Here is a 27,455-nt window from a genome sequence, read left to right as displayed (position 1 = left end):
TATACCTATTTATGATGTATTTATGGCATCGGACCGACTCGTGCTCAAGTTTGTTTCGCTCAAGTTCGAACAGTCTTCCATCTAGTTGCTTCGGTTACTTCGTGTTCCGATTGATTTTCTGTCGGCAATTTCTGCATCTCTTTTTCAGGATTCCTTCCTGTTTCTTATTTTTTGGTGGATGATATCTGTGGTTTTGCTTTTTTGGGTATTAATAGAGAGGGATTTGTTGGTATTTAAATAAGCATGTTTGAACGTAGCGCAGTTAGGGGAATTCGATTCCCGTGGTGGGCTCTTTGTTTTCGTTGGTTCGGCCGGGAAATGCGCGGCCGTTTTCGATCGTAGATCGAGTTATATTTAAGCATATTTACATCGCGCCACGAGCGAAGACGCGATGCCACGCGAGTCGTAAAGCTTCTTCGAGGATTCTCTGCCGTAAAAGAGATAGCTTTGATGTTTGAAAAGTGGGAGAGAAAAAGGAGATTCGATGTTTCAGCTCGAATAATATTTTCATTCTATTCTTTGGGTTTTGTGACTTTATGCTGCTTCTTTTCAATTCTTCGTCCATTTTTTTTTTTTTTCGTTAAGGAAGATTAACGTAGATTTGAAAATAAAGGATCCAGACCGATCTGTCTTCTAAAAATACGGGCTGACCTGGTCCGACTTTTTTCCTCTCTGCCAACTCTACGGAGCTAATCGCTATCTTCGTACATTAGCGGGAACCAGTGTATGGATTCATTTATCTTGCTGGTTCTTCTGTTTCGTGAAACAGTAAACTACTGGAAAAGCTGCGCTACTAGCCAAAACTTTGGGACCACTTATCAATTTACAGTGATATCGAATCTGTTACTGATTCTTCGCCGACTTGCAATTAGCGTTGAAAGGATCAATACTAGTGTACTTCCATTTGGTAGACTTCTGTGATGAAGGATTAATTGAAAATTTCTCGAATTTCTTTTTTTTATATTACGATGCACGGTGGTCCTAGATTTTCAAAATTTAAGACTCTATTCGAAAAAGGAAGAGTGGAAAGAGGACCAAACGAAGGAATATTTAAAAATCCATAAACCATAATTGCAAAGAATCCTTGCATACCTTGCAAAGCACGGTGGTCCCAAATTTAAAAAATTCAGTTTCCATTTAAAAAAACTCGAAAATTGGCAAAAGGACCAAAGGAAGGAATATTCAGAAATCGTCGATAAAAATTTACAAAGCATAATTCCAAAGAATTCTCTCGCACCTTGCAACGCACAGTGGTCCCAAACTTTCAAAAATTCAGTTTCCAGTTAAAAAACTCGAAAATTGGCAAAAGGATCAAAGGAAGAAAGCAAAAACCGAAAGAATATTTAAAAATTCCAAATTGCACGCGTTCACTGTGCAATGCGTTCGAACTCCCCGAAAGAAAGCAACAAAAAGGCGATCAGAAATTCCGAAAATAATCCTTTCAGATACTCCATTCCGTTCACTTGGAGGCGCAACAACAAACGGACCAACAGACGCGAATTTCACGAGATTAGCGGTTCAAGTGGAGTAAGTGCAGTATGGGCGCGGCTGGCAGTAGTAGTGGCGGACCAGGCCCATCGCCACCCTCGAGGGAACAGGGCGGGGGAGCAGCGTTTGTCTACGGGACAGAGGAATCCTTCTCTCCGGAATACGCGAACGAAAATATACGACAAAGGACGAGGAGCAGCGTGTTCGACGTGGGTGAAGAACCCCGATCGCAGGTTAAATTTAAAACGAATATTTATCAGCTTTCGGTGCCCGCGACTGCTTAGCGACGAGAAAATACTCGAAACTCTGTGTCTTTCAGCCACGGATTTTATTTTAATTCACCGGGAATATCTTCGCAGGGTCCGAGTCCTTACGCGACCTTCAGAGGCGAAGAATGGTGGAGTCAAAGACCATCTGCCCCGAGTCTGTCCAATTTACGGCCTCCGCCACGCGAAACTCTGGTAAGCGTCGCTTTTCTTTGTCTCTGTGCGTGGTTCATTGATTTGCGAAAGTACAGCTTTGGTAATTTCATTAATGCTTTGAAGAATATTGTGTAGAAATTTGAAGTAAATCTTCAGAGTAGTTTTTGAGATACACCTTCGTCATCACCAGAAATCCTTTCTTTCTCATTCGAATCTGTTTAAGATATCGATTGTAAATTTGGAACTTTGATTTTTTGGAATATCGAATGAAAATCGTGAAATGAATTTTTTTTGGCTCTCTAGAATAGGAGAGAATGAGCTGAAGTGGGGTTTTTTTTCGAAAGTATAACTTTTCTGACATTTTGAGAATTTAGAATTCTTATTTTCTGGCTGCTCCAAAGTCTCAAACTACTGAATTTTCATCCGAGGTTTCCCTTCATTCACGAATCTACGGATAAGAGAAATTTCAATTTGACAAGGTGAGATAAATCAAGCCTCTTTGATCTGACACGTTACTTTTACGACCGTAAAAATAACACAACGAAAATTATGGCATTGGATTTGTCAGATTCCATTAGAGCAACCCAAGGTTACAATAATTCGATCGTTCGCTGTGTTTAATGCATTGGAAATTCCAGAACGACGATATAGATGCTCGTAAGTAGAAAGTAGAACGTAAACAAGTTCGTAAATGAAATGCAAATTCGAGAATTGCGAAAGTAGAGGTGACAGTTGTTTGTCCATTGTTACTTGATCGATTACAAGATTCCCTTCTATTTTATTCATTACTTCGCATTCGCTGTATTTCTCTGTTTTCAGATATTCCTTCAACTTCCTGTGTTTTCCCGAATTCAACTCTTTCACAATTTATTAAACGTGTCTTCGTACAAAAAGTAGATTCATATTTACTCGAAACAGAACGATTTAGCACATCTTTCTCCAGAATCATCGTGCTTCTCTTTCATGACTCAACGTCGGAACCTCTAAATAACACATCCTTCAAGCTTCCACTCCACGGATTCGAAAAAAGACCACTTGATCCTACAATAAATACCTCTTGCATCACTTCCTATTAAAAGATCGCGTAAATCGAAACTGCCAGTCCGTTTCGATTTCTGAGAACCGCGAGAAACCACCTTCGACTTCCATGCATCGCGCGTTCCCCTTTTCGGAAAACAATCGCGAGCAAAGTCCAGATAGCAGGATCTCGCGGTGCTTTTGTTCGGGAAAGCCGTCGTGGCGTCGAAAATTTTCCGGAACGTGTCTCTCTTTTGTCCCGCGGAAAAGCTGGCGTGTGTCCAGAAAAGCTCGCGGGCACTTGGTGATTTCGGGAGAACACGCTGAGTCACGGCCACCGCGACGAGAGTTCTGCTAGGCCGAGCATCGTCGATGATCGCGATCACGTGCCCCAAAGTGTCTCGAGTTCCTTTGGGGAACGCGTCTTAGCCGCCAGTGCACTCTCGTGGATCGTTCGACGTGGACTGAGCCCATTTTTCGGTAGCTCGTCGACGATCGATCATCGACTTCGTCGCGTTTATACATGGACAGAGAAAGCTCGAAACGGTTCTCGACTCGTAACACGATTGAAGAAAGACCGAGGATACCTTGAACGTTACTTTCTACGAATTTTCCTTGGCGTTCGACGATACTTTTTATACGTAAGTTTTCGCCTGGAGCTTGCGAGGTGAACGCGGCGAATTTAACGAGTTTGCTTGAGAATTGAATTGTTGGGAGAGGGTTGATTAATTTTTTGAGGAATTCTTTGGCACTTGCTGCTTTCGTTGTTCTTTCTCCCGAAGAGAGGGGGAGGAGTTGAATTTAAGAGATTTCTTAAGAAGGGGGTTAATTTATTTTTTTGACTAAGTGTCTTTCTGTCTTGTACAGAGGCGAGGGAATTTGCAAAGACAATTTTCGTAGAGATTTCAAATGTCGACAAGTACGTTGATTCAATTATTTCATCAAGTTTCTTTCATCGCGAAAATTTTCTCTGTCTTGAGGCGAAGGAATTAAACGGAACAAGATTCCTTTGCAAACACGATTTTCGCAAAAATTTCAAATCTCGACGAGAAGTGTTCAATTTTCTTGAACACGAAAATTTTGGCACTCTTCACCGCTCTTTGTGCGTGGCCTTTCATTCAGTGAAACCTATTCTCCTGTTTCTCGAGAAGAGACAAGGCAACGAAACGTGGCAAGCTTCCCCCAAAATTTGAATCGACGTTCATTACCATTAAATCTTCAAACTCCTTAATTCTTCGTTAACTTCTTTATTACGAAAATCGCCGCAACAGGGTGACAAACAACGAGCTCTCCCGGGCGCAATGCAAAAGAGAGCAACGCGCCACGTAACCATTCCTTGAACCAGAATTCCGATCGACGATCGACCGGGTTCAATTAGCGCCTCTGAAATTAGTCCATTTATTTATATGTGCAGTTGACGTACGCCGCGCAGATGACAGGTTGGCAGACGGCCGAGGGGCACAGCCCTTCGTTTTCTCACCAGCACCAAGAGGCAACGGAGCTGTCTAAGGTGATCTCTCAGCTCGCGATGGCTAATCAGCAGCTAGCCACAGCTCACACGTCCACTTTGGCTCATTTGGAAGCGTTGTACGTGGAACTGGAACGCGAAAGAGAATTTCGAAAACGTACACTTTCCTCCGAAACGTTGGACGATGGTCTGAAGAAGAGGCTGAGCATCGAGCACGAGCGAGAGGACGAGGACGAAGAGGAGAGACGGCGAATGGAGGCTAGAATCGAGAGATTGGAGAACCTGTTGACCGACGACGTAGACACTTGTCAGAACAGACAGAGGAATCTTCGTGTGGAGGAGGACAGGAAGCTCAGATCGAGGATAGAGAGGTTAGAGAGCGTGATAAAGTCTCGCGGATTGGACAGAGAGGACGAGAGACAGAGGCTCGCGATTGTCTGTGATTCAACGGAGGCGCAGAGTTTGTCGGAACGCCGACAGATAGACGATGTCGCGCGTAACAGGCTCCCTAGCCGCACCGACGTACCTGAAGACAAATCTAAAACTCAGATCTCGATGGACGACGAGGTTAGAACTATTTCTATTCCTAGAATAAGCGTAACGCACGGGGATGATCAGGATCGAGACGCGAGGTCTCGCGATCAGATGGATCGTTCGACGGTGAATTTGCATTTAGAAAAGTCGAAGGAATATAGACAAGAAGGTGAAGAAGAGGAGAGATTGGCGGGGAAGGAAGTGCTCAGGCTGTCGGAGGAAGTTGAGAGACTGAAGGCTGAGCGATTAGAGTACAAGAGCGAAAACGTGAGGCTGGAGAGAGAGTTGGACGAGCAGAAGGCGATTGTCAGCAAGCTGACTAAGGATTGCGAGGTACTTCTTCGAGTGTTTCTTCATTTTTCCAAGTTTCGACATGTTGCTACGTATTTGGAAATGATCATTTTTCACAGGAGTTAATGGTGAGACACGAAGAGGTGGAATCAAGTTTGCAAGAACGCGGAGAAGTGTACGAGAAATTGATGACGAAGTTGGACGTTGCTACGAAGGAAACTGAAAGGTTACTGAAAGAAATCGACGCGTTCAACGCTCAGAAAGACACTGCCGATGCGAGGATCTCGAGTCTGGAGCAAGATCTGCAGAATTCGTTGTTAGAAATAGAGCAAATCAGGAACACTGAGAGCCAGAAGAGTTTGAAGTTAAAGGCGCAGCTGTCGGAAGAGATTTCTGATAAAAAGAAGCAGATTAAGGCTCTCGAGGACGCTTTGGCCGAGATTCAAAGACTGAAGGAGACTATCAAGACTGAGGGGAAAGGCGAGGATGATGACGATTCGAAAGAAGACGTTGGTAAGTCCAATTTAGATTTAAATATTCAAACATGCAAATTCACCCAATCGAAGCTCGCCAAAAATTCGAGTTCAATCTTTTTGAGTTCAAAGTGTCGTTTCTCCATTTCCGATAGTTCCAATCGAATCGATAGACGACCCACAGGAGAGCCCGCCGGCAGATCGCTCGGCGAACATCGAAGAATTCAAGAAGGAGTTAACTCTGAAGAGGGAAGCCAGACAGAGGGCAATTGCCGCCGTTTCGTCGGAAATGGAGCGACTCAGACGCGAATTAGACGCGGAGAAAGAGGCTCATTCGGAGACCTCGAGGATGTTGGACCTTTTAAGGTCCGCTCAGAACGATGCTCAAGCTGAGAAGATCGCGGCAGAGGAGAACTCGAAGAAATCGACGGAGAAAGATGAGAAACCAGACGAGGACAAGTTGAACGCGCAACTATTGGAGGCTCGACGATTGACGAAAATTCTAAAGGTAAATTCTGAGAAAGTATACACGAATTTTTGCAGCTTTTAGAAATTCAGAAGATCGAGTTGAAATTGTAACCTGAAATCATTTCATCGCCTGAAACTAGTTCTTTGTACTCGATTGTTTTCGAATATAGGCGAGACAGAAGGCACGTGCCGCGCCGGCACGTTTACACCCTCGATCTTTAAAACAAACAGAACGAGGAGAATGGAACAAAGAAGCGAGCGCTAAACCAACAGAGTACCTAAACACTCGGACAGATTCTACTTTCCATTGACCCTGGAACGACCAACAGATTTCGAACAGACTATATTGTTTCCTGTTTCACCTTTATTTCCAGACGTTTTCCACAGAAAGATACTATTTACAGGATACACTTTACGATGTATCAGGTGTAGAAATGAATTCTTTCCGACTGGATTCGCATAACTGATTCAGCGAGTTTCTGCCAGAAAAATGGCAAAAGGTTATCAAAGATAATAGAAAATATTTCGATGATTGATCTATTGTCATTCTTTTTAAATAAAATCCAGATTGCACCCAAAAGTCGCAAAGAATTCATTTCACATTTGTAATGTTTACCTAAGTGATTCCAACCAAAGAATTAAGCAACTCACCCTAAATTTCAGATAATGACAGAATACTCCCTCAACTGTCTCCTCGTCGAAATCATGCTCTGAGAATCCTCTAATATCAATTTCGATCTCTGAACGCCAGGTATCCGACGAGCTGAGGAACGACATCCGCATCCAAATAGACAAAGTGGACGATCTCCGTTATCAATTGGAGACCGAGCCCGATCAGCATCGCTACAGAATCCGTTGTCTATCGGACATTGCGAATCGGACACGCGAGGCGGTTTACACGCGCGAACGTCGTGCCAGCGAGTTGAAGGACCATCTCGCCGAGCTTCTGCTCGAGCTGAGAGACAGAAACTTCTCAGAGTTGAAGGACGACGTTGGACTGGAGTGCGAACGTCAGCTGGAGAACATCAATAGCCTGAAGAGCCTTTACAACGAGCGGCTGAAAGTGCTGAGCGAACTGAAAGAGGCGGCCTGCAGGGAGCTGGCGGAGACCAAGTCGAGATTGGACCATTCTCTCAAGCAGTGCGAGTGTTTCGAAGAGGATCTAAAGAAGGCTGACGAGAAGGTACTGGGAAATCATTTTCACGAGATAAAGACTTGGAATTGTTCTTCTTTGTGAGATTGCGACAGTTTGCTTTAAAATTTTTTGGCAAATTGCGAACATTTCCGGTCTATATTGATCTTTATTTTCTTCTTTGTGAGATTGCTCTTGTTGTGCATCCTGAAATTTATTCTAGATCTTGTGTATATTTGTGTTTGTCAGATCGACGCACAGGATACGGAGATAACGAATTTGGAGTCTCAACTGGGGCTGACCAAGGCGGATTGCAGGGATTTGCAGAACCAGATGTCGTTGATCAATGGTCTGTTCACGCAGATGCTGCTTGGTGCCACCTCTGCCGACATGGATCTCGATCGACTGACTCAGTTACTTCAGGTAGCAGTTGTTTGATTAATTAACGAACTTGCACGATGTTGCTCGTGTCGATACAGTCAAAACGTAACCTATTCGTTTTTAATTCACGACTGACACAAAATTGATACGCTCCCTTGATTGCAAGTTTTCAAATTTTTGTGAAACTATATTTCCTATATTTTGCTCCGTGTTAATTTTCAACTGAGACACCATCCTGGTATTTCGACTGTTTGTTCTCGAAGAAGAAAGAAAGAAAGACACTTCAGCGTTGTACGATCAAAGCTTTCAGTCGAATCACATTAACATCTCACCTTTCCACCAAGAAAATAACGATTCCGCGGCAACTTGGCGACTTCACATTTTCACACAGAGCCCGTAGACTCGAAAATGCGTATTAAATTTGAACGATAGCAATTACCGGGGCTCTTTGACATTTTAATAGGAGAATCACGATCTCATTTGCGACATGGCGAGAGAGGAGGGCACCGAAGCGGCGGCACTTCCCAAGCTTCTTCTCGATTTGATCGAGCAAGTCGAGGGCAGTAAAGGATGTCAGAGACGAGCCAACGGAGAGAATGGAGGCGAGGGTGAAACGGAGAAGAAAGAGGAGGATCTGCAGCAAGAGGACATAGCTCACAACCTGCCCAAGGTAATATTGAAGAATTTCATTCGTCGCCGAGTGAAACTCGAGGTATTTATCGTGAGCAATTTTCAATTAGGTCTGGCGTGTTCTCTTGGAATTGTTGAGCTGTCACGCGGAAGGCAATTCACCTGCTTTCGCCGAGCCATGCTCCGATCCTAATATTTGTTACAAATCGGTCGATACTCCGGCTGGTCCTAGATTAGTCATATCAGTTAGCAAAACGTACATTCGTTTGAAAGAATTGATATTGGAGAAGAAGCACTTGGAGAAAGAGATGAATCGAATGAAACAGCTGAATACCCATTTGGAAAGTAAACTTGGAGAGCAGGTAAATGTTTTGTACATTTTTATTTAGGAATGAAGGTGAAGCTCTTGAAAATTAAATAGAATATTGTTAATATCATTTTACACGTCTCCAGGAAAAGAGATTATCAGCAGTGTCAGTGGAACTGACTAAAACTTGGACCATAGTCGACCGAATGCAAGCTCAGCATCAACAACTGCACACTCACGAGAAGATCCTCCGATACGAGTTGCAACAGAAGCGTAAAATGTTGCAGGAGTTGAAGCAAGAATTAGAATATTGTCGTGAGAAATGGGAATCAGCTAGACAGAAGAACACGAACACTGAATTAGAATGGAGAAGCTTGAGGAGAGAGTTTGCTGCTAGAAAAGCTTTGGTTGCTCATGATTCGTTCAATAATAGGTAATGTAAAATTATCGATAACGTGTCTTTTGAAATTTTAAGCTTTCCTTTATTACTATTTATTACTTCTCGACATAGTGCTGAAAGTGGGTTCAGTGACGAACGAGGAGACGACACAGACGAAGAAGACAACGCTGTGGAGGAGAGACTAAGGCTAGGTCCACGCAGAAGACCAAGAAAGGTTCGAACTTAACCTCGAATCACTCGAGTATTTTCCTGTCTATCAGAATCTTCAATTTTTCTATCTACGAAACGTTCTTAGGAGAGTCCTCGAGTACCGTCACCAGACACAGAATCAGAACAACCAACAGATACAGAATTATCCTCAGCAATGTTGGAGCAGCGAACTTCTACTCCAGAAACGGACGGGGAATTGGACGAAACTGAAGGCACAGACTCTACTGTTAATACAGAATCCACGACTACGACAGAAACACCGGTAAGTGAAAACCTGTTTAATTTTCCATACTGAATTATCGATACTGACACAAGTTTTTAAACAGCTAATTCCAGAAAGTCCTCAAGAATCGCTGAATCCTCTGGACCAGGCTCTAACCAACGTCATTCAGAATCTCATAGGAATTGACGACAGTATCACGTCAACCTCAGAAGCCTTCACAGATCCAACCAACGAAATAATCGAGAAAGAAGATTCAACGTCAACAGTGTCTCACACTTTGGAGCCAATCGTCGAATCCTGGAGCACATCTGAACCAGACTCGCTAAAAATCACCAACAACGAAGATACCGAAGAAGCTCCTGAGGTTATCGTTGCAGAAAAAGAGGAGCAGCCATTGTCTATCGTTCCAGAAGAACAGGGACAGCCATCGATCATCGCTTCAGCAGAAGAAGAGAAGCCATTGCTCGCCGCAGAAGAAACTGAAACCGCACCAGAAACGGCCGGTGAGAAAGCAAAGAGCGAGGAACCTTTGAATTCGTCTGTGTCCCACGTACCCAATGTGATCAGTGCAGTCTCTATCACTCAGCCTGTGTTCTCCATCGGGCCTTTCCTCTCGTTTAACGTCTCACCTTCGACTGTGAAAAACGTCCAGTTCAGCGATCCGTTGATCGTTGGTCCGTCTAATCGATTTTTTGCTCCAGTTTTCGGTGCTTCCCTGTCCGACGAACAATTTCCACCAACTGTGGACGCGTCGACGTGTCATGAAGCCGAATCGAAGGAGAAAAGGTGTACCAGGACAGCGGAGAGCATCGTCGACTCGGACAACATATCTGTCGACTCGACTTCCAGTTTGGACACCGTCAAAGAGTTCTCGACGATCGAACCGGTGTCTTCGGGTCTTCCAAGTGAAACTGTTAAAGCGGAAACGAGTTCCTCCGAAGCTTCCGGCGGCTCGTCGAAGCAGGCAGAGAAGAAAGTAGCCGGTGCGAAGAGTAGAACACCGGAAGAAGCTTTAGCCGCTAGGGAAGACAGGTTGAAGAGGTTAGAGGAGCAGGCGAAATGGTTGATGAACAAGATGAACGCTACCAGTAGAAGAGGTTCTGCTTTGAGTACCAGATTGGAGGAGCTTCACGAAGTTTATGGAGAACCGCCTGTTCCTCCTCCTATGCCTGACGTCCTGCCTAGTCGAAGGTTGAGGACGAATTTGTCGGATCTACCTCGTCAGGTGAGAATATTGTTTCGTAATTCGCCGTGTTTACACTTGGATCGAATTCCTGTTTTCACGTGAATGACGCGTGTTACGAGTTTAGTCCATTCACGTGACGACAATTCACCGACGTTCTCCTCGCGTACTGTTCTATTTAAACGTGACCCTGTCTCACGATGACTCGGCTGTTTACTCGCGAAATTATTATATTCCTACTATTTTCATTTCCTCATTTTGGATAAATACGTTTCTGTCCTTATTTCCTACCTTCTTATTTCTCTATGTGTTATTGTCTTTTGCAGTTTCACCGCAACTTTTTTACACTTTCCCTATTTTGTTTTTATTTCTTTTGTTGTTACTTGTGTCGGGTGTCTGACAATTGCATTGTTGTCTAGGTACCTGAATCATCGACCACCGAGGATGCTAAAAATACCGAGGAGCCAGTCTCGAGCGGCGATTCCAACGAATCATCGTCGAATAACGCGCCTTGAGACGCCCATGATTTTTTAATTGCACGATTACACCGCGTTTATTTCCGTCGAGCACGGAAACGTGTCGAACATATGCTGTTTCGACGGGGAAAACGTGTTGGCTCTCGTGTCACCGCGAGAAATTGCATAATTTCGAACGAGTCAGTCCGTTTAGACTCGTCTGTGACGTAAAAAGGCTATCGTGTCTCTTATCATTCACGAGTTAACTGTATTTCTCTCGTTTAATTTGTTTCATGCACGTTTTGTAACGTATGAGAGACTTTGAAACGTATCATTGATTCAAAGCTATTCTTCGTATTCTTCTCTTCTTTTTTCACGATCCACTATTTTTTATTATCGATGTGTCGTACATTTTTATCGATGTAAGTAACGTCTCGTTGTTCCTAACCGAGAATCGAAATGTGATCGCTCGCGAGTCCGTTCCTGTTTTGTACCTTTTACGAATTGTACCTACTAATTTCGCTGTATAAATAAAGAATCTGTAAAAAAAACGCTAGCTACGAAAAGTTTCACATTATCTAACTATGAAAGAAAACCCGAGAAAAGGTAAGATGGTCAAAAAACGAAGATCCGAGGACGATTGTTTCGTTGATGGGATCGATATGATTTATTTTGAAATAATTAACAATTCTCAGGGTGTAAAACTTTTCTCGTCAATGTCTCCCGCCGCTCGCATAATTGTGTCGCTACGCTATATGTATACGATAAGATATGTATAATATTCACAAGGCTCCTCGCACTCCGTGGATATAATAAAATTCGTACAAAATCGTTTTGTATAACAAAAAAGAAGAAAAAAGAAAAAAGAAAAAGAAAACAGCTCTAGGTACGCTAAGTTCTCAACTTTTTTTTCTTTTCATTTAACGCGCGCTCTTCTTCGATTGTTCATCGTCGTACGACGATCGCGAAAGGCACACACACATCGTATCTCTCAGAGAACGTGCTCGGTTAAGAAATTAGAACGTTTCTGGGAGTACAATTTCGGTCGGTCAAACCGAACGTATCGTTTAAAAAATACTTCTTCGTCATGCTTAATTATCTTACGCTTCTTTACAAATGAATCCTTATGAAAGACACGCAAATCCACTCATTCACACGCTCGTCGCACATTCACACCTAATGATTGTCTAACTGTATCATGCACGTTGTCCGTGCTCGCTAATTGATGATAATCTCTTACGTTACTCTCATCTATCTACAGACTTGTTATTATCCTAGTATTGGCCGTCTACATTTTTTTTTTTTTTTTTTTGATCGGTTAATCTCATTCGTAGCAACTCGTACCATCGTAGGAAAATGAAAGAAAGAAACGAGAAAAAAAGAAAAGGTCTATATACGTTGTCAACGCTGCATCACAATACAAAAACCGTACACTAACTCGTGGTTAATCGCTAAAAATGATAAAATTACGATGATACGATAGAAACATGGTTGTATGTTGGCACGCTTCGAGAGGACTGGTTTAATACAAAAATACGGTACAAGCATGTTCCAGATGAAACAACTCGGAACACTGTATAAGATCTCTTCTTTCACACGCATAGCGTTGCGTTGTGCGACAAAATGGCTTCTAACGATGATCCGGCGCGTTAAGCGTAGTGCTTCTAAAATCTACACATTTTCGACAGAATTTTCACAAGACCGTCCTCCCTCCTCCCTACAATACGATTCTCCAAAAGAATAATAAATTACTCAGCTCGTGATAAGGCACTCGGTAGTTCCGTGAATTTTGTACAAAATACTCTATACCCTATAAACGACGTAGAATATCAAACGGCACACATTTGAACTCTCTATCTTTCTCTATTTAATACGTATCACTTCGATTGCTTAATCGTTTCTTTAAATCACCGAGAATGTCATCCATTGTTAGGTCACGGTTCTATGTGATAATAGTTCGTTCAAGCGATCGGCTGCTGGCTGGTTTTCTTAACAAGTACAACATACAAATCCTCCCTGTAAAAACTGACGATAAAAATTCCTCTCCTTTTTCCTTTCTTTCTATCAAAAATACAAAAGTGTCTAAATCTCGACGCAGGCGTTCCTCGCGCTCCTTTTTCTCAAACGACAGTATGAAAATAGTACAATTAGAAAATATATCTGTATCTTTATGCTTAAACAACGGCTCACTGAATCATCTGCAAGTATCTGTTCTCCTCGAGCAACGAGCTCAAAGACGACGTCATGTCGTTCACCACCATATTCGCGCTGGATGGCAACGGTTGAGGTAACGACATAGGATGAGTCGAACTGGATACGTTCGTCTCGTGAGTTTGAGCGTTACCCGACCAGTTTCTGCACTGTTGCACATATTCCAGCGTTCTTCTGTACGAGTCCTGTCTCATCCCTTGCGGTGGCTTCATAGGAGATCCCTGTTGAGACTGACTGATGTCTCTACACTGAATCTCCGGCATGGCTGCACCTGATTGCTCGTGATAACAATGCTCGAAGCCCCATTGACAGTTGCAGTTGTACGGTTGATGACTCGGAGGATTGCTTCGAGCCTGACAATTGTGCGTGCAAGTCTGTTGCATCCTGCAGTTTGTCTGCTGAGCGGTGCACAATTGCGGAGATGTCCTCTTGGGTAGACTGGCGTCTGTCGCCGGTCGATGAGCGCCGCTTGGATGGCCGCAATTAGGTATCTGCAGGCAAGGAGTGGTACTTTGCTGCTGAGCTTGCTGTTGGCAGCCCTGGAGAGCGGTCATGTTGGTCATCGGTTTGGCCTGGTTGTTCATGTTCAACTGGGAACAGTGTGGAGACATCTGAGCACACTGGTTCGACACGGTTGTCTGTTGACCGGAGTGCAAAGTTGAGACTTGACCGTTGGGTGTCACTATCGGCCTGGTACACTGACTGGCTACTTGGCCACATTGAGGGTTAGGATGGTTCATGGTGGTTTGATTAGGTATAGTTGGCTGTTGAGTACAGTGCGGAGATAGTTGTTGACAATTGCCAGCTGTACGCATCTGTACGCACTGTTGCTGAGTCATGGTACCGTGATTTGGTGGGGCACAAGTGGGGTTCGTGTGATGGTTCACTTGGTTGCTCGGATTTCCCGTGCAATTCGCGTTCATCTGTCCTTGGCAAACGTAATTCGGGTAGTATCCGTGATGCATGTGGTTCTGAGGACAGTTCCTGGTCAATTGAGCGGAGTTTTGAGGAAGATTCTGAGGTGGATGAGGAGGTGCCAGGGCTCCAGCGGCCGGCGATGTCAGAGGTTGATCGCTGATGTGACTGGGCGCGTAATGTGAACCCGGTGACATGACTTGACCCGCTGCTGGACTGAGCACTGGTCCGCCGTTCGGCTGCGCGGGATAGTTAGGTGGAGGACAGTACTGTGAGTTAGGTTGAGTAGGTCGCGAGCTGGGACACTGGTTGTAGGGAGACGGTGAGGTATTCTGGTAGTTTGTGCAGGTTGGTTGAGCAGGTGGTTGTTGTGGGTAGCAGTTCTGTTGGTGAGACTGGTTGTAGTTGCAGGTGGCTTGTATTTGACGCTGATAGTGCAGAGAATTGGTGCAGATCGGTGATTGGCAGATAGGAAGGGGACTGCTGCGGTAGTTGACTTGAGTTCCACCTGCCTGAACCTAGAAGAAAAAGACAACGTCTCAATAAAATAGCCCACACGGTTGTACAATATAATTTACCTTGAAGTAACTTAGGTATTGCGTATATACCTGATTCAAGTACTGCATCATTTCATCAGGAATTACCAACTTATTCTCCACCATTTCACCTTCTCCAACCTCGTCCAGAATAACCTCTTGATTAGGATGATGTTCTGGAAGCTGAGCTGACCTTGGCCTGGGTGGCATAGGTGGCGAATTCCTTTGGGTCTGATGACCCCTGGTAGGCTCTGACATACGTCGATCACCGGATGGTTGAGTACAATGGCCACTCGGACCATTCCAGTCTCCAGGCATACCTTGAATGCCCTAAATTCGCAAAAATCGAACATCGAATTAACCACTTTGCAAAGAGTATCTACTAATCGAGACAATGTAAAATATCGAGAGATCGCCTTCGTACCTGAAGAGACATATTCTGCGTCTGAACGACGAGATTGCTCGTCGAGTAGGGTCCCTGAAGATGACTCGGTGGGTTGATTCTGCCGGAAGTGGTGCTCATCTGACTACTTCTTCTCGATGTTCCTGGACTGATGGGATCGTAGAAGCTTCCAGGTCCTGTTTGACCCATTCTGACAGCGCTGACCCCGCTAGCCTGGCTGCTTCTTCTGCTACCGAAGTCTGTCGACTTCATGCTGCCATAATAGGTGCTCACAGTGCTGTTGCTGTCTCTTCGAGGCTCGCTTAGAGGTTGAAGCCTGAGCTGGAGGTCGGACAGACTCGTCTGACGAGCAGGTCCGCCACCCTCCATCTTCAGGTCAGTGATCCGCCTGTTCAGGTCACCGATGTTACCCTGAGGACCCATGCCACGTGTCCCCCTCATCCCGGACACGCTGACAGGCAGGCTGGGCATGCCTTTCGCGTTCAGTCTGCCTTTCAGACGGTTTCTCGAGGCGGGAGGTGGAGGCTGTTGCTGTTGCTGCGACTCCATTCCACCGACCTGTGCAATTCATTCGGATAATTAATTTGGGAAGGGGTTAATTTTCTGTGCTTCGAGTTTGACACTGTGGATTTGGAGTTTGACGCTGTGACCAGCGTTTTCACGATCTTATACCCTCGATGGATCGTCTATGAGATTCATTATATTTCAGAGAGTAGTTTTGCATTTTACTTTAATTATTCCGAATGCTGTAATTGAACTGTTATAATTATTCACAGGTTCCAATATTCCACTGTCTTTTATATTTTACATTGCGACTTTTAAAAGCATTTCTAAGTTATCCAAAGACTCACCATGGCACGAAGAGCAACAGGAAGATCAGCGATGTCCAGGTCGTCAGGTTCCTCGTTCCAAGGTTCTTCAGCCAGAGCCACGCCATCGCCAGTCAAAGCACTGACTCCAGCAACTTCGTCGTTGCAGCCACCTACGAGTGGACTACCTTGCTGCTGCATCATGCTAGGTGGACTATTAGCTTCGCTCTCAGATTTCACACTTGGGCTGGACAAACTAGGCGTCTTAGGATGAAGATCCTCGCTTCTGCTAGGACTATGACCGCCTGCACCAGCTTCGTCACTTCCTCCTCCATCTCCACCGCCTCCTTTGTGCTTCTTGTTCGCGTAGAACTCTGCACCGTGCACTGTTTTCACGTGTTTCCTCAGGGACGACGGATCTGTGTACCTCTTCGTGCAGCCTGGCGCTTTGCAGACGTACGGTTTCTGGAAGAATCGCGATAAAATATGTAAATCTGAAGAAACGAGATGTAAAATTGCGAGAAATTGATAAATAAAGTTTTTTATTTCCCCTCTGAAAAAAAAACGAGGATGTGTTTAATATCGAAGAGGAAATTTCGTGTTCGGTAGTTACCTCGTTGGAATGAGTCCTGTTTTGGTGCTTCGCGCGATCGCTGGCGTTGCTGAACGCCTTGCTGCACCCAGGGTATTCACAGGTGTACGGTTTCTCTCCAGTATGGGACCTAAGATGCGTCTTCAGGTTCTCCAGCCGCGAATACGCTTTGAAACAGCCCTCGAACTGCAATGCGTATCGAAATATTCATTCCAAGTTTCTCCTAATATATTCCCACTCGAAAATTAATGTACTTACGGTACACTTGTGAGGTTTCTCGCCAGTGTGCCTTCTCATGTGCACCACCAACATGTACTGCGCCTTAAATGGCTTTTCCTCCCTCGAACACTCTTCCCAACCGCAGACGAAGCTCTTCTTGTTCGCGTGTATGTGGTCGTTGTTAATGTGCTTCACAAGATCATCCTGGAAACGTGCAAATCGCCGCGTTCAATTCAGTCACATATTTTACAGTGAAAATTTCATTCTACACCTATCGATGCATTTACAAATTAATCGCAACTGTAGAATTACAGTCGAAGAATTAAATCGTCGAGTTGTTAAACCACGTTCAAAAATTTCCATTCTACAAACCACGTATTTACAATTAAAGAGACGCAAGATAGACTTATGCAAATCGCCACGTTCATTACAAATTAATTGCAACTGAAAAATAAATTATTTTACCACGTTGAAAAATTTCTATTCCAAAAACTACATACTTACAGCGAAAGACACAAGGTAAACTTACGATCTTCAATCCTTCAATCGCGAATAAAGCACCAAATTCTCACCTGGGTAGGAAACTCGAGGCCGCAGTCCCTCCAATGACAATTCGTCTCGATGAAGTCACCAGGTTCGTCCCGAAGATCTTCGCTAGGGCTGAGCCCCTGAGGATGAGTCGGTGGTGCAGTGGTGGTGGTCGCGTTCGTCGTTGTCGTAGCCGGTTCTCTTTTCACTTTAGTAGAAGCTCTCCTCGAAGAAGTGTCCGCCTCCGCCGTCACTGACCTGGTCGACGATTCCGACGCCTTTCTACACGACTCTGCGCTCTGCAAGCCCAATTATGCAATATAACAACAACTGAATTACATATCTTTTTCCCGCCTCGAAAGAAAAAAACCAAAAAAAAAAAACAAACAAAGAGTGGTAACTCGTTGTCGAGGTTGCTAATTAAATTTCGCCCGATTTTATCCGACGTTAAACACATGTTCGTTCGTTTCACCTCGTGCCGCCGCCGCCGCCGCGACGACGTTAACTGAAATAACAGCTCGCGCGACGTTCACCGTAATTTCTTGCGTCACACACTTGTAAAAGATTAATCACGGCACGCAACGGCCTCCAATTTACACCGCGCGAGCAATTACGATCGCGCCGTTCGATCTGGTAGCCAACCGATGGAATCGATAGCCGGCGCTAATTCAATCGCCGTAGGAATTTACACGGCTTGTGTGTATCGAGAAGGATCTGTCCGACGTTAGGCACGAGGGGGGGAATTTTCTAAAACAAACACGGCCAGAAATGGGAGAGAAGCGCAACCTCGTGACACACGATCTGCACGCGATCTCGCAATTATCGCGTACCGTACCAGCACGGGACGATCGATCCGATCGTAGCAAACCCTCGTAAACCGCTCCGCCGTGCCTCCATGAGACCGTGCAGACGTAATTTCGAGTATCTCCGCCCACATGGCGCAGGATATTGGCTGTTGGCGAGGGTGAAATGGAGATAGTGGGTGGAGAGAGTTAATAAATGGCCAGCATGGAGGAAATAGCGGCGTTTGATTTGTTCGTTCGAAGAAGCCCTCTGTATTACGATTTTTCTTATTAACGGTACCGAGATAACCTAGTATTATCGTGATTTTATTACATGGTAATGATATTTTAGATTGCGAGTGTTCGAATTTTGAGTAGAATTTTTGTCAATTTTTATTTTAATTCTTTCTTGGTAAGCAAAGGAAAAAAAGTAGAAGGTATTGATCATTTGTAGATCTAATTGTAAGTAGAATTGGGCTTGGCATTTCGTATCTTTCAAATTTTACACTAATTATAAAATGAAATTCTAATTAACTTTAGCAATGATCGAAGATGCGAATGCAACGCGTTCCACTATCCATCGTCTGACTAATTCGCTTTTTATTACCGGAATTCGAGTGACGAGTCGAATAAAGTTCGGTTTAAAGCTTGAAAAAGAATGAAAGACGATGTTAGAAATAGGAATTGAAGAATTTTTTCGCGGCAAATAAAGTGTTACGAGCTGTTTTCTCAGAAAGTAACGAACTTCACTTTTGCTCTAATTAAATGGTACAGAACGCTAATCTTTTAGCGCGCGATCCATTTGTTTGAGGCAACTTTTAGGGGGAAAAAGGATTGCTATTATGAACGAACTATTTTTGTTTATAAATTTATTAATGTATCGCCGTTCCTAAATTTACTTTTCTCCCTTAACCCTTTCGCGACGGCGGAGCTAGCCATCAGTACGCCACTAACGAACGAGTCGTCGTGCCATTAGTGCACACCGTACGCGTTAAGAGTGTCTCGCGTTTTTTCAAATCTTAGAGGATCTCGTTGGAACAGCAGAGGACTTGAGGGTGTATCGGATAAAGGGAACGTTGACGAGGCCTTGTTCTGTATTTCAAAATAAATCTTCACTTTGAATTGTCGAGGCGCGAGCCAATGCGACGCGCTTAGTGGATGGCGGGTATAACCGGCGCTAGCCAGTGTCGAGCATTTAGGGGGTGCCGGATATACCCGGCGCTAGCCAGTGTCGAGCATTTAGTGGGTGCCGGATATAACCGGCGCTGGTCGCGAAAGGGTTAAATAGAATTTAGAATTTGAATTGTGAAAAATAAAATAAATATGTACATATATAGCTGCATTATGAACTATACTTGGAAGTTAATTGTACATGGATCAATTGGAACAGAACCTAGAATAAGCATCAGAGCATAAAAAGAACGAAACTTCAATTCGTGTAACGTTCAAATAGGAAGAATAATATCGTTTCCAAAAGAAGCCACCGTATAAAAGCTACTTAATAAGCAGAGTTAATAGGCGTAATTAAAGAATTGAAAGGATTAATTCAAAGGTTTCTATCTTCCACGGTCCTCGAAAAATACATTTGTATTTTTCGACAAAAACAAGTTTCTATTTCGTGATCCCATAAAATTTATGGCTCGTACATTTTCATATTGCCCGGCGATATCTACTCGGTGGTTGCCGAATTCTGGAAGCTCGCTCGCTCGATCTGATAGGCCAACGCTTAAATTAATGGAAGCCTGAGGAATGCACGGATGAAAGTGGCTTCAAGGTTCAGGACGGTATTAGGCAAACGTTCTAAGAGAAAACTTTTAGCACTTTCTGGTAGCCGGGAAAGATACAGAAGGTAGATAGAGACTATTAACACTTTCAAGGCGCTTTCGACGTTACAACGTCGCCGCGGCTGATCGTGCGTCGAGAAACGCGTGAATGGTTTACTGGAACTTCCTTCAATTAAGTTGTCCACTCGGCAAATTTATCGTACAAGCATGAATATCGTTCAACACCCATAAATCGACGCGCGATTATATAGTTACTGAACAGTAGCAGAAAAATTGAAAATTTCATTCTGAGAACAGCGAAGACGCAAATATCTTTATCAATTCAATTCTATGAAAATTCTAGGCTTCTAAACAAAAATTATTGTTTGCCACGGTCTTGAAGATTTGTTAAATCAGTATTCTCAATAATTGGTGAAAAATCCAGTCTAATTCTGTAAAAATTCACGTTGAATAAATTCTAGTCTTCCAAACAAATTGCATATTATACGCTACGATGTTAACCCCTTTTTCGCCAATTATGTCACTACACAACCGAAACAATTAATAAACTGCAATGCCTGACAGTTACCGAAAGCAGAACTTTCTTTAGACAAACGAATCTACTCCCAAGCACGAATCGTCGCTTAATCCTCTCACACGATACCGTTCGAAGCACCAAAAAATCCAACGATTCTTTCACTCGCGTTTAAAATCCCACGGAAAAACTCACTCGACGCTGAACCCACCGGTATGATGCAAAGTATCGAAGAATTTATGACTCACAGTGGTGAAGAGATCCTAAATTTATCCAACAAATATCGTCGTTAGCATAAAGATGTTGCGAGAGCATCGGGTCCTGAAAGAGCGAAGCGACGGCGATCCTCTGGTACACTATAAAGGAACCTCTCGATTACAGACGCGCCTATAAATCCATCGATCACCGGTGGGAACGAGCGGTGCACGAGACGCGCAACGAGCGAGAAACGCAAGCCGATGCAATCGGGGCCTCGAGGAACTTTACAGCGTGCGGACACGCGGCGAGTCGTGTCGCCGGCGGAGAAAATGAAAACGCCGCCGCGGATGTAAATAAATCAGAGCAAACAGGAGAAACAGAAACTAGAAACGTAGAAACAGACCACGGACACACACACGCACGCACACAGAGAAAGAGAGAGAGAGGTAGGGGAAGATCGCGAGGAGAAGAGACAGAGAGAGAAGGTAACAAAGAGGCCTGACTCAGAGGAACATGGAGAACGCGATTAACAACGACGTAGGAGAAGAAGAGGCTGAGGAAGAAGAAGAAGAAGAGGAGGAGAAGGAGGAGGAGGAGGAGGAAGAAGAATAGGAGGAGAAGGAAGATAAAGGACGATGGTCAGGTGGATGGGGGTGGAATCTGGCGAAATAATGTGCACGAGATTGCTTGTAACCCGAGGACCATGCGAGGGTAACCCAATCTTTTTCTCTTTCTCCCCCTTCTCTTCTTCTCTTGCGTGGCTCTCTGTCCTGTTCCCTTTTGCAAAGGACGAAGCTGAGAAGTCTCCCCGAGGCCTCTCGCCAACGACACACGCTGCACGCAGAAGATGAAGAAGGATGAAAGAGAACGGGGGGACGATTATTTATTCCCGATGAATCGATGACGAGCTACCGAGCATACGTCGCTGCAAGACCGGCTCTAACAATCAGACAGGCACCTGTGCAAGCCCGCGGCGCTCCTATCCAACGATACGCTCGTATCGCATATCACGCGCGAGGAAAGATCGCCGGCTGCCCCCCGTCTTTGCATAATTGTCAGACCGACGATCGCGCGCACGAATGCGCCTCGAGTTATCGCGCGCGATTCTTTCCCATTTTTTCCTGCTGCTATTCGGAGTAATTAGCTGAAGGATTTTTGTTCGGGAAGAGTGTCACTTTGGAGCTCTGCTCAGACTCTTCGTACTTTATTTTCCAGTTATTTTAACCCTTTGCACACCAAGAGTATCTTCCCCGAATTTCAAATGTTATACAATTTTAATGAAAATCCAAGTGTTTTTCAGTTTTTCAATTTTGTGAGTTGCGATGTAGTTTTCAGTGGTTTTCTAATTCATTAAGGTGGAGGATGATAAGAAACGAGTGATTTCTTTACGTACCTCTGTTTTTGGCGGCAGACCTCCTCCATGGGGTCCAAGGGTGGCCGAGGCCGTGGAATGGGGTGGCACGCCAGGGTACAATTGCGAGTGTGGCGATAATCCGTGAGTGTGAGGATGAGGATGAGGTGGAGGTGGAGGTGGTGCTGGGGGCTGCAGGGGATGAGCATGGGGCAGGAGAGCCGCGGCAGCTGCGCTCCTCAAGAGGTGGGCCTGGAGCTGTTGCAAGTGCGGCGCCATTCCTGGGTGCATTCCCAAGGCTGGACTCATTGCTGCAGCAACAACAGAAATTCAAAAAATTACATAAATTATTATACAAACAGCGTTACTTACAATACTTCGTTAAATAAAATGATTATAGTAGGTATATGAAAAATCGAGACTTTATTCAAACTCTAGATCTTCCAAAAATCCTCAAAAAATTCGACTAACAATTAGGGGTGAATACGCAAGAAAATTCTCCATTCTTCCCGAATTGCAAAGCAATCGAAAACTTCTACCCAACGGTACGAGTACAAATGCCAAATAGCTGATCGAACATAATCCGAACAGTTCAATTAAAGAAAATCGAAGCACAACAAGCGCTACAATTTATCGCCCCGAGTCGAACGAATACGTATGTACGTCCCCCTCGTGCTACACCTCAACAAGCGTACTTTCACGACAATTAATTGCACGGAAATCCAGCTGGGCGTCGTAGAAAGCCGAAAGCTGATACCGTTACCAGCGTAACAAGGGGGTGAGGAAGGGAGGGAGAAAAAATCTCGGTTCGAACAGCGAATTATTCACACGGGATCGGCGGAGATTTAATCGTGCGATACCGATGCACGCGTTTCATAGTTAACGCGAATACGGCGTACGAGAGGGTGGCGATATACCTGGATAATCGATAGAGATCGAAATCGGACCGCGTCCATTCTCTTGACATTCGGGACACGCCACGCCGGACTTCCGGCACGTAGCCTATGCTTGCATTTCAATGCTGCGAGCCTCTCTTACGAAACCATAAGGCTGTGTACGGTGATCGTGTAGGCCGTGTTGGCTTTAGCGTTATATGTCGTTCCCTCTTCTCTTAAAGTACGGAGAGAAAAGGGGAGGAAAGAAGAAGGAGTGTAAAAGAATCAGACACGATAAGCGCGCGCGGCGGCGGCTCGGATAAACGCGTACTTTTTTTTTTTAACAGAGACATTTATAAACACCGCGTAGAGACCGTCGCGTACCGATCAAACGAATATTATCGTACCTGAAACCGCGCCCTCGCGCTTTTACAATGAAGTTGCGCATGTTAAACGCCCGAGCGTGTATCGCTCTTCAACATGTTCGTCGTCGTTAAATTCATCGTCCATTGAACCGTCCAACCGAACCCGATCGCCGATACTCGAGCGTTGTCGAATTTGAAGGTTGCTCCACGGTTTGTAATTGGGTTGAGTCGCGATTTAATCGCCGGCTCGTTACACGATGAAATATTAACGATACGCACGGTTGCCAGCGAGTCAGTCCAGTCCGTTCGATAAATTGCCACGGCTAAATTAATCACCGTCCGATATGGCGATGTCGGTGCTCTACGTGACGGGCATAAGAATCACGCTTCCTTCTAATCGCAGCCTAGATTGACAGGCCTTCCCTCTATCGTTGCTCTATAAATTAGGCTAGCCGATATTTACGCTCGATAAACACCGGATCACCGGTTACTTATCGATCTTTTCCCACGATAATGCTAATTGAATATGAAGAAAATTAAGCAAAGAGGCGTGAGTACCTGTTTTACGCTATCGATATAAATTCGATTCGAAGCGTCGAAGAGAATTTTGTAGTCTCGAGTAATCTAAGAGAATCGTCTGGAATTAACACCGTTCAATATATAGAATCACGCGAGCATTTAGCAGTCAATGAATGCACCATCCACAGTGCCATCGCGTACACGCGCGCCAAAGCGCTTAGGCGACCGGTCACGCCCATGCGTGTCTACGTTCTAGGCGGTGCTTCATAAAAGCGTGCACGTTGCGTGTCCGGGGACGTTTAACGATTAGCGGTGGCTCGTTCTCAACGTTGGTCAACGTCTTAACCGAACGATGTTAATTGTACGAGGCTTCGGCGACGTAATTTCCGGATGCACCCGATGTGATGTGCGCGGCAGGCCAAGCTTTTTATCCCCCGTGAAACAGCGTAGTTTCAGAGTTGAATCGAGGGACACAACGTATCATTTCGTAATTACGCGACGTTCTTTTCTCCCTTTTCTTTTTTCATAAGTATATATGGACGAATGATTAACCGTAAACATGGAACTTAAGATACTTAAGACGTTACTCTTCGTTACTTTTTGATTAATTATGGGACGTATGGGAATAAAATATCGGGAATGGAGATTGTTCGATGGGAAGAGGTTGTAAGAATTGATTACTATGTTCCGAAGAATGTATAATGGCGAGGTTGGACAAGAAGAAGAGATCTCTTGCGAGGGGTTCTTTTTTCTTCTTTTTTTCTTCTTCTTTCCCGTGGAATCAATAAGCAGAGGTCTCGTGCTTCGGAGAAAAATTCTCGCATGCATATCCACGCAGCGAGGAGTTTACGTCTCATTCTTGGTAAGAGAAAAAGTCGCGTTTTACGCGTGAGACTGTAAAACGCTTGTCCGGTTGTATTTCTCGCGGCGCATTGATCGTTCGTCGCGATTCGAATGAACATAAAACCGGAGGAACGCGCGGAGCGCACGCCTACGATGCTTTATTTAAGAACACTATAATTTTGTGGAATCGGCCGTACGTTGCCCAGGGAAATGGCCGTCTACTCGTATACGGCGCGATAATCGCTTAATCACCAAACATCCTCTCTGTGCTACGCCGCTGATGATGTACGAAAAATGACATAAAACCCCGTCGAATGGAAACGCTTTGGAAAAACCCTCGAATTTACGATCGATGGTATTGTTAATGCAGCGACGATTTAAGATAGGAACGGGTCGCTATTTATACCGTTCTTCGCGGTTTACTTCGAAATAAAGTGTTGCTATTAGTAAAAAAAAGAAAAATGATAAATGGTACGTTAAGAAAGAATTCCATTTTAGAATACAGAGTATTGCAACGGGAAGAAAACTGTGCTCAGAATGTCCCTCGCTGTTTAAATTTTACTGATCCAAGCAGATAGATAAAATAAATTTCGATAGCTAATATTTGACGAATTTAAATTCTCAATCGCAATTGCACGAAATTGCACGAAATTGCATTTTTATCACATAAATCTTCAGTTATCTTATCACCATCCACTGCTCCTACCTTCATCAAATTTTCAAACTTCTCCCTAACACTCCAAGAAGAAATTCTCAAAATATTAATCTTCGATAAAAAAAAATGTTGAAGAAACGAATTCTCCAGATCGAAAGACCAGTAACCCAACAATTATTCGGATAAATGTTAGGTACATTATAAAAGACTGCCTTCGAAAAACAAAAAAAAAAAAAAAACACAAGAGGTCTATTCAGTAGCGTACGACTGAAATTTAACGAGCGACAACATCCTGCGGGGCATCGTACGACGCCAGGGCCGACAAACAACCAGGGATCGCGCGTCGCTTGAATTTTAATCCGTTAATTACTTCATTTAATCGCAAATTACCGGCTACCCTTAACTCGCGAGCAAGGAGGTCCAGGCCGATTTGTGGGCCTCACCGCGGTTCCCCTGTTGCAGCCGGCCTTATAATGGCTTCATGCGCACCGCCACTTTAATTCGATGCCCCCTTCCTCCTCCCCCTCCCTGCACGCCCTTAAACGTCAGGACCTGATCCTTACGAGGACGAGGGGGCCCTCGCGTTAACGCTGCACCACCAATGACTTTATTCGTTTCGTATAGGTCCGGTAATTATGGTAATTCGCCGCCCGGAGACCCGGTTTTCCTGAGAAACCGCCGATCCACCGTTTTACGACGAATGTTAAAACGCTCCACGCGATGCCCAAATGATATACGCTCAGCCAAAGCTGCCTCCGTAATATTAAAGCCGATCCGTGCGAACCGTTGGTTGGTCGCATGATCGCCGGTAGAGACGTGGTACACGATGGAAGCTTCGCTGAGGATGGTACGTATTGGTGACCATGAAATTGGGAGCTAAATAAATTTTTCACAACTTTTTTCGTTGCAATCTCGCGTAATAGTTCTTGCAACCTCGAAGCCTTGGCCTCTTTATCTCTTCGCGATCTCGCGCAATTAAGTTCGACGATGAAAAATCATTCTTGGAAGCTCGAAACCTCGGCCTGTTGCCTTCCGTAATTTGTTCAGCAGAAAAAGGGAAAAAACAGCGAAACCCAAATAAAAGAATTGAATTCTCACTCAGAGTGTATTTGCCGCTACACCTCTCAACGCGCTAAAACACCGTTTCCGATCCTCCCGACGCGCCGCTAATTATTCAAGCTTAATTACCTATCCGCGAAATTCACAGCGATGGGATGCGAAATTTCGGTCGGTAAATGGCGCGTAGGAGCGGCGTCGTTTCGTTTACGAGGCGCGTTCGTCCCGTGACGTCGGCAGTAACTCGGAAAATACGGCTGTCACGCGGTAGTCGCGCATTAACAACCAGCCGCCTCGCGTACACGTGTAATTACAAGCGTATAATTCACGTATCGCGTATCCCGCGCGAAACGTTTTACGGCCGCGTCGAGGGGGCCAGCGTGGCGGCGGCGGCGGCGACGAACGACGACGACGGCGGCGAGAGCGAGCGCGTCGGTAATTATGAGCGATCAATCAACGTTGCGGCTACGGTGAAAATGCGCCGGGTAAACACTCGGTGACTTACGTTTTTCGGGAGGGGAGAGGAGAGTGTGGAGCGGAGCGAAGTGGAGGACTGTATCGTGCGCGGGTGATCTCTTAATTGCGCCTCTGCACACGCCCCTCGCGATTTACCCGCTTATTTATTCCGCCGTGTAAATCGCTCGTAACCTACCTCTCCCCTTTCCTCTCTCCTCTCGTTTGACGAGAACCCAACGAGAGGGAATAATTAGGCACAGGTGTGTGTGTGTGTGTGTGTGTGTGTTCGCCTTCGGAGTTCACGACAGGACCGCGCAATTTCACAGTCGAGATATGAGTAATACGTGCCGCGACGGTCGGTCGATTATTCAAAATTGCCACACGATTCTCGCAATTAGAACGTATACATACACGAGAAACGTCGAGCTTATCTTCGTGATCGTTCAGAAATGGAGAACGAGCCTCTCTTTCTCTCCCCTGGTCCCACCGCTCCTTTTCAGTCAGCGTTTAATTAATTACGCGGTAAATCTCGCCCGAGAGAATAATTCAATAAGTTTGACAGGCTTGGCTGAAAATGGAATAATGATACGTAAGTGGTCGCTTACCAGCGGAAAGATGACCGTAACTGCCGCTCGCGCTGCTGCTCCGGGATCCGTTCACGATGGAGGCCAGGCTGTTCGGGCTGAATCGAATCATGCTGTCGATGTCGAAACGATCCGAGTATGGAGAACTGCTCAACGCCCGTTTCCGGCTCGCTCTGAT

The 27,455-nt window shown here is 44.9% G+C and overlaps 2 protein-coding genes across 7 annotated transcripts in view; one reads left to right on the top strand and one right to left on the bottom strand.

Moving 5' to 3' along the window:
• Positions 1–11,174, top strand: part of LOC108578445 (cingulin) — a 12,285-nt gene extending 1,111 nt beyond the window's left edge. For 3 of the 6 annotated variants that reach the window (XM_017941798.1, XM_017941795.1, XM_017941796.1), the window contains exons 2-15: positions 1,446–1,721; positions 1,848–1,949; positions 4,342–5,262; positions 5,340–5,733; positions 5,849–6,201; positions 6,913–7,344; positions 7,543–7,716; positions 8,138–8,344; positions 8,415–8,666; positions 8,758–9,044; positions 9,123–9,225; positions 9,307–9,483; positions 9,548–10,669; positions 11,047–11,174. In XM_017941798.1, coding sequence (XP_017797287.1) covers positions 1,539–1,721; positions 1,848–1,949; positions 4,342–5,262; positions 5,340–5,733; positions 5,849–6,201; positions 6,913–7,344; positions 7,543–7,716; positions 8,138–8,344; positions 8,415–8,666; positions 8,758–9,044; positions 9,123–9,225; positions 9,307–9,483; positions 9,548–10,669; positions 11,047–11,142 — 4,803 coding nt within the window. In that variant the 5' untranslated portion in view covers positions 1,446–1,538 and the 3' untranslated portion in view covers positions 11,143–11,174. Of the gene's footprint in view, positions 1–131; positions 206–1,445; positions 1,722–1,847; positions 1,950–3,385; positions 3,569–4,341; positions 5,263–5,339; positions 5,734–5,848; positions 6,202–6,912; positions 7,345–7,542; positions 7,717–8,137; positions 8,345–8,414; positions 8,667–8,757; positions 9,045–9,122; positions 9,226–9,306; positions 9,484–9,547; positions 10,670–11,046 lie in introns of those variants that run through there. The other 3 variants (XM_017941799.1, XM_017941797.1, XM_017941801.1) reach the window with 3 other exon arrangements.
• Positions 11,175–13,268: 2,094 nt separating this feature from the next.
• LOC108578282 (transcriptional activator cubitus interruptus) overlaps positions 13,269–27,455 on the bottom strand; it is an 18,739-nt gene continuing 4,552 nt past the window's right edge. Inside the window, exons 4-12 of the mRNA XM_017941584.1 lie at positions 27,299–27,455; positions 21,967–22,235; positions 17,340–17,594; positions 16,807–16,971; positions 16,570–16,734; positions 15,999–16,421; positions 15,169–15,705; positions 14,817–15,074; positions 13,269–14,726 (exon numbers count right to left, since the gene is read on the bottom strand). The exon at positions 27,299–27,455 is cut by the window's right edge and continues 22 nt beyond it. Of these exons, the coding sequence (XP_017797073.1) occupies positions 13,269–14,726; positions 14,817–15,074; positions 15,169–15,705; positions 15,999–16,421; positions 16,570–16,734; positions 16,807–16,971; positions 17,340–17,594; positions 21,967–22,235; positions 27,299–27,455 (3,687 nt within the window). The remainder of the gene's footprint in view (positions 14,727–14,816; positions 15,075–15,168; positions 15,706–15,998; positions 16,422–16,569; positions 16,735–16,806; positions 16,972–17,339; positions 17,595–21,966; positions 22,236–27,298) is intronic.

This window comes from Habropoda laboriosa, unplaced genomic scaffold (assembly GCF_001263275.1).
Source record: "Habropoda laboriosa isolate 0110345459 unplaced genomic scaffold, ASM126327v1 scaffold5, whole genome shotgun sequence".
NCBI lineage: Eukaryota > Metazoa > Arthropoda > Insecta > Hymenoptera > Apidae > Habropoda > Habropoda laboriosa.
Note: the sequence above shows the minus strand (reverse complement) of the source record. Positions and strands in the feature narration are given on the sequence as shown.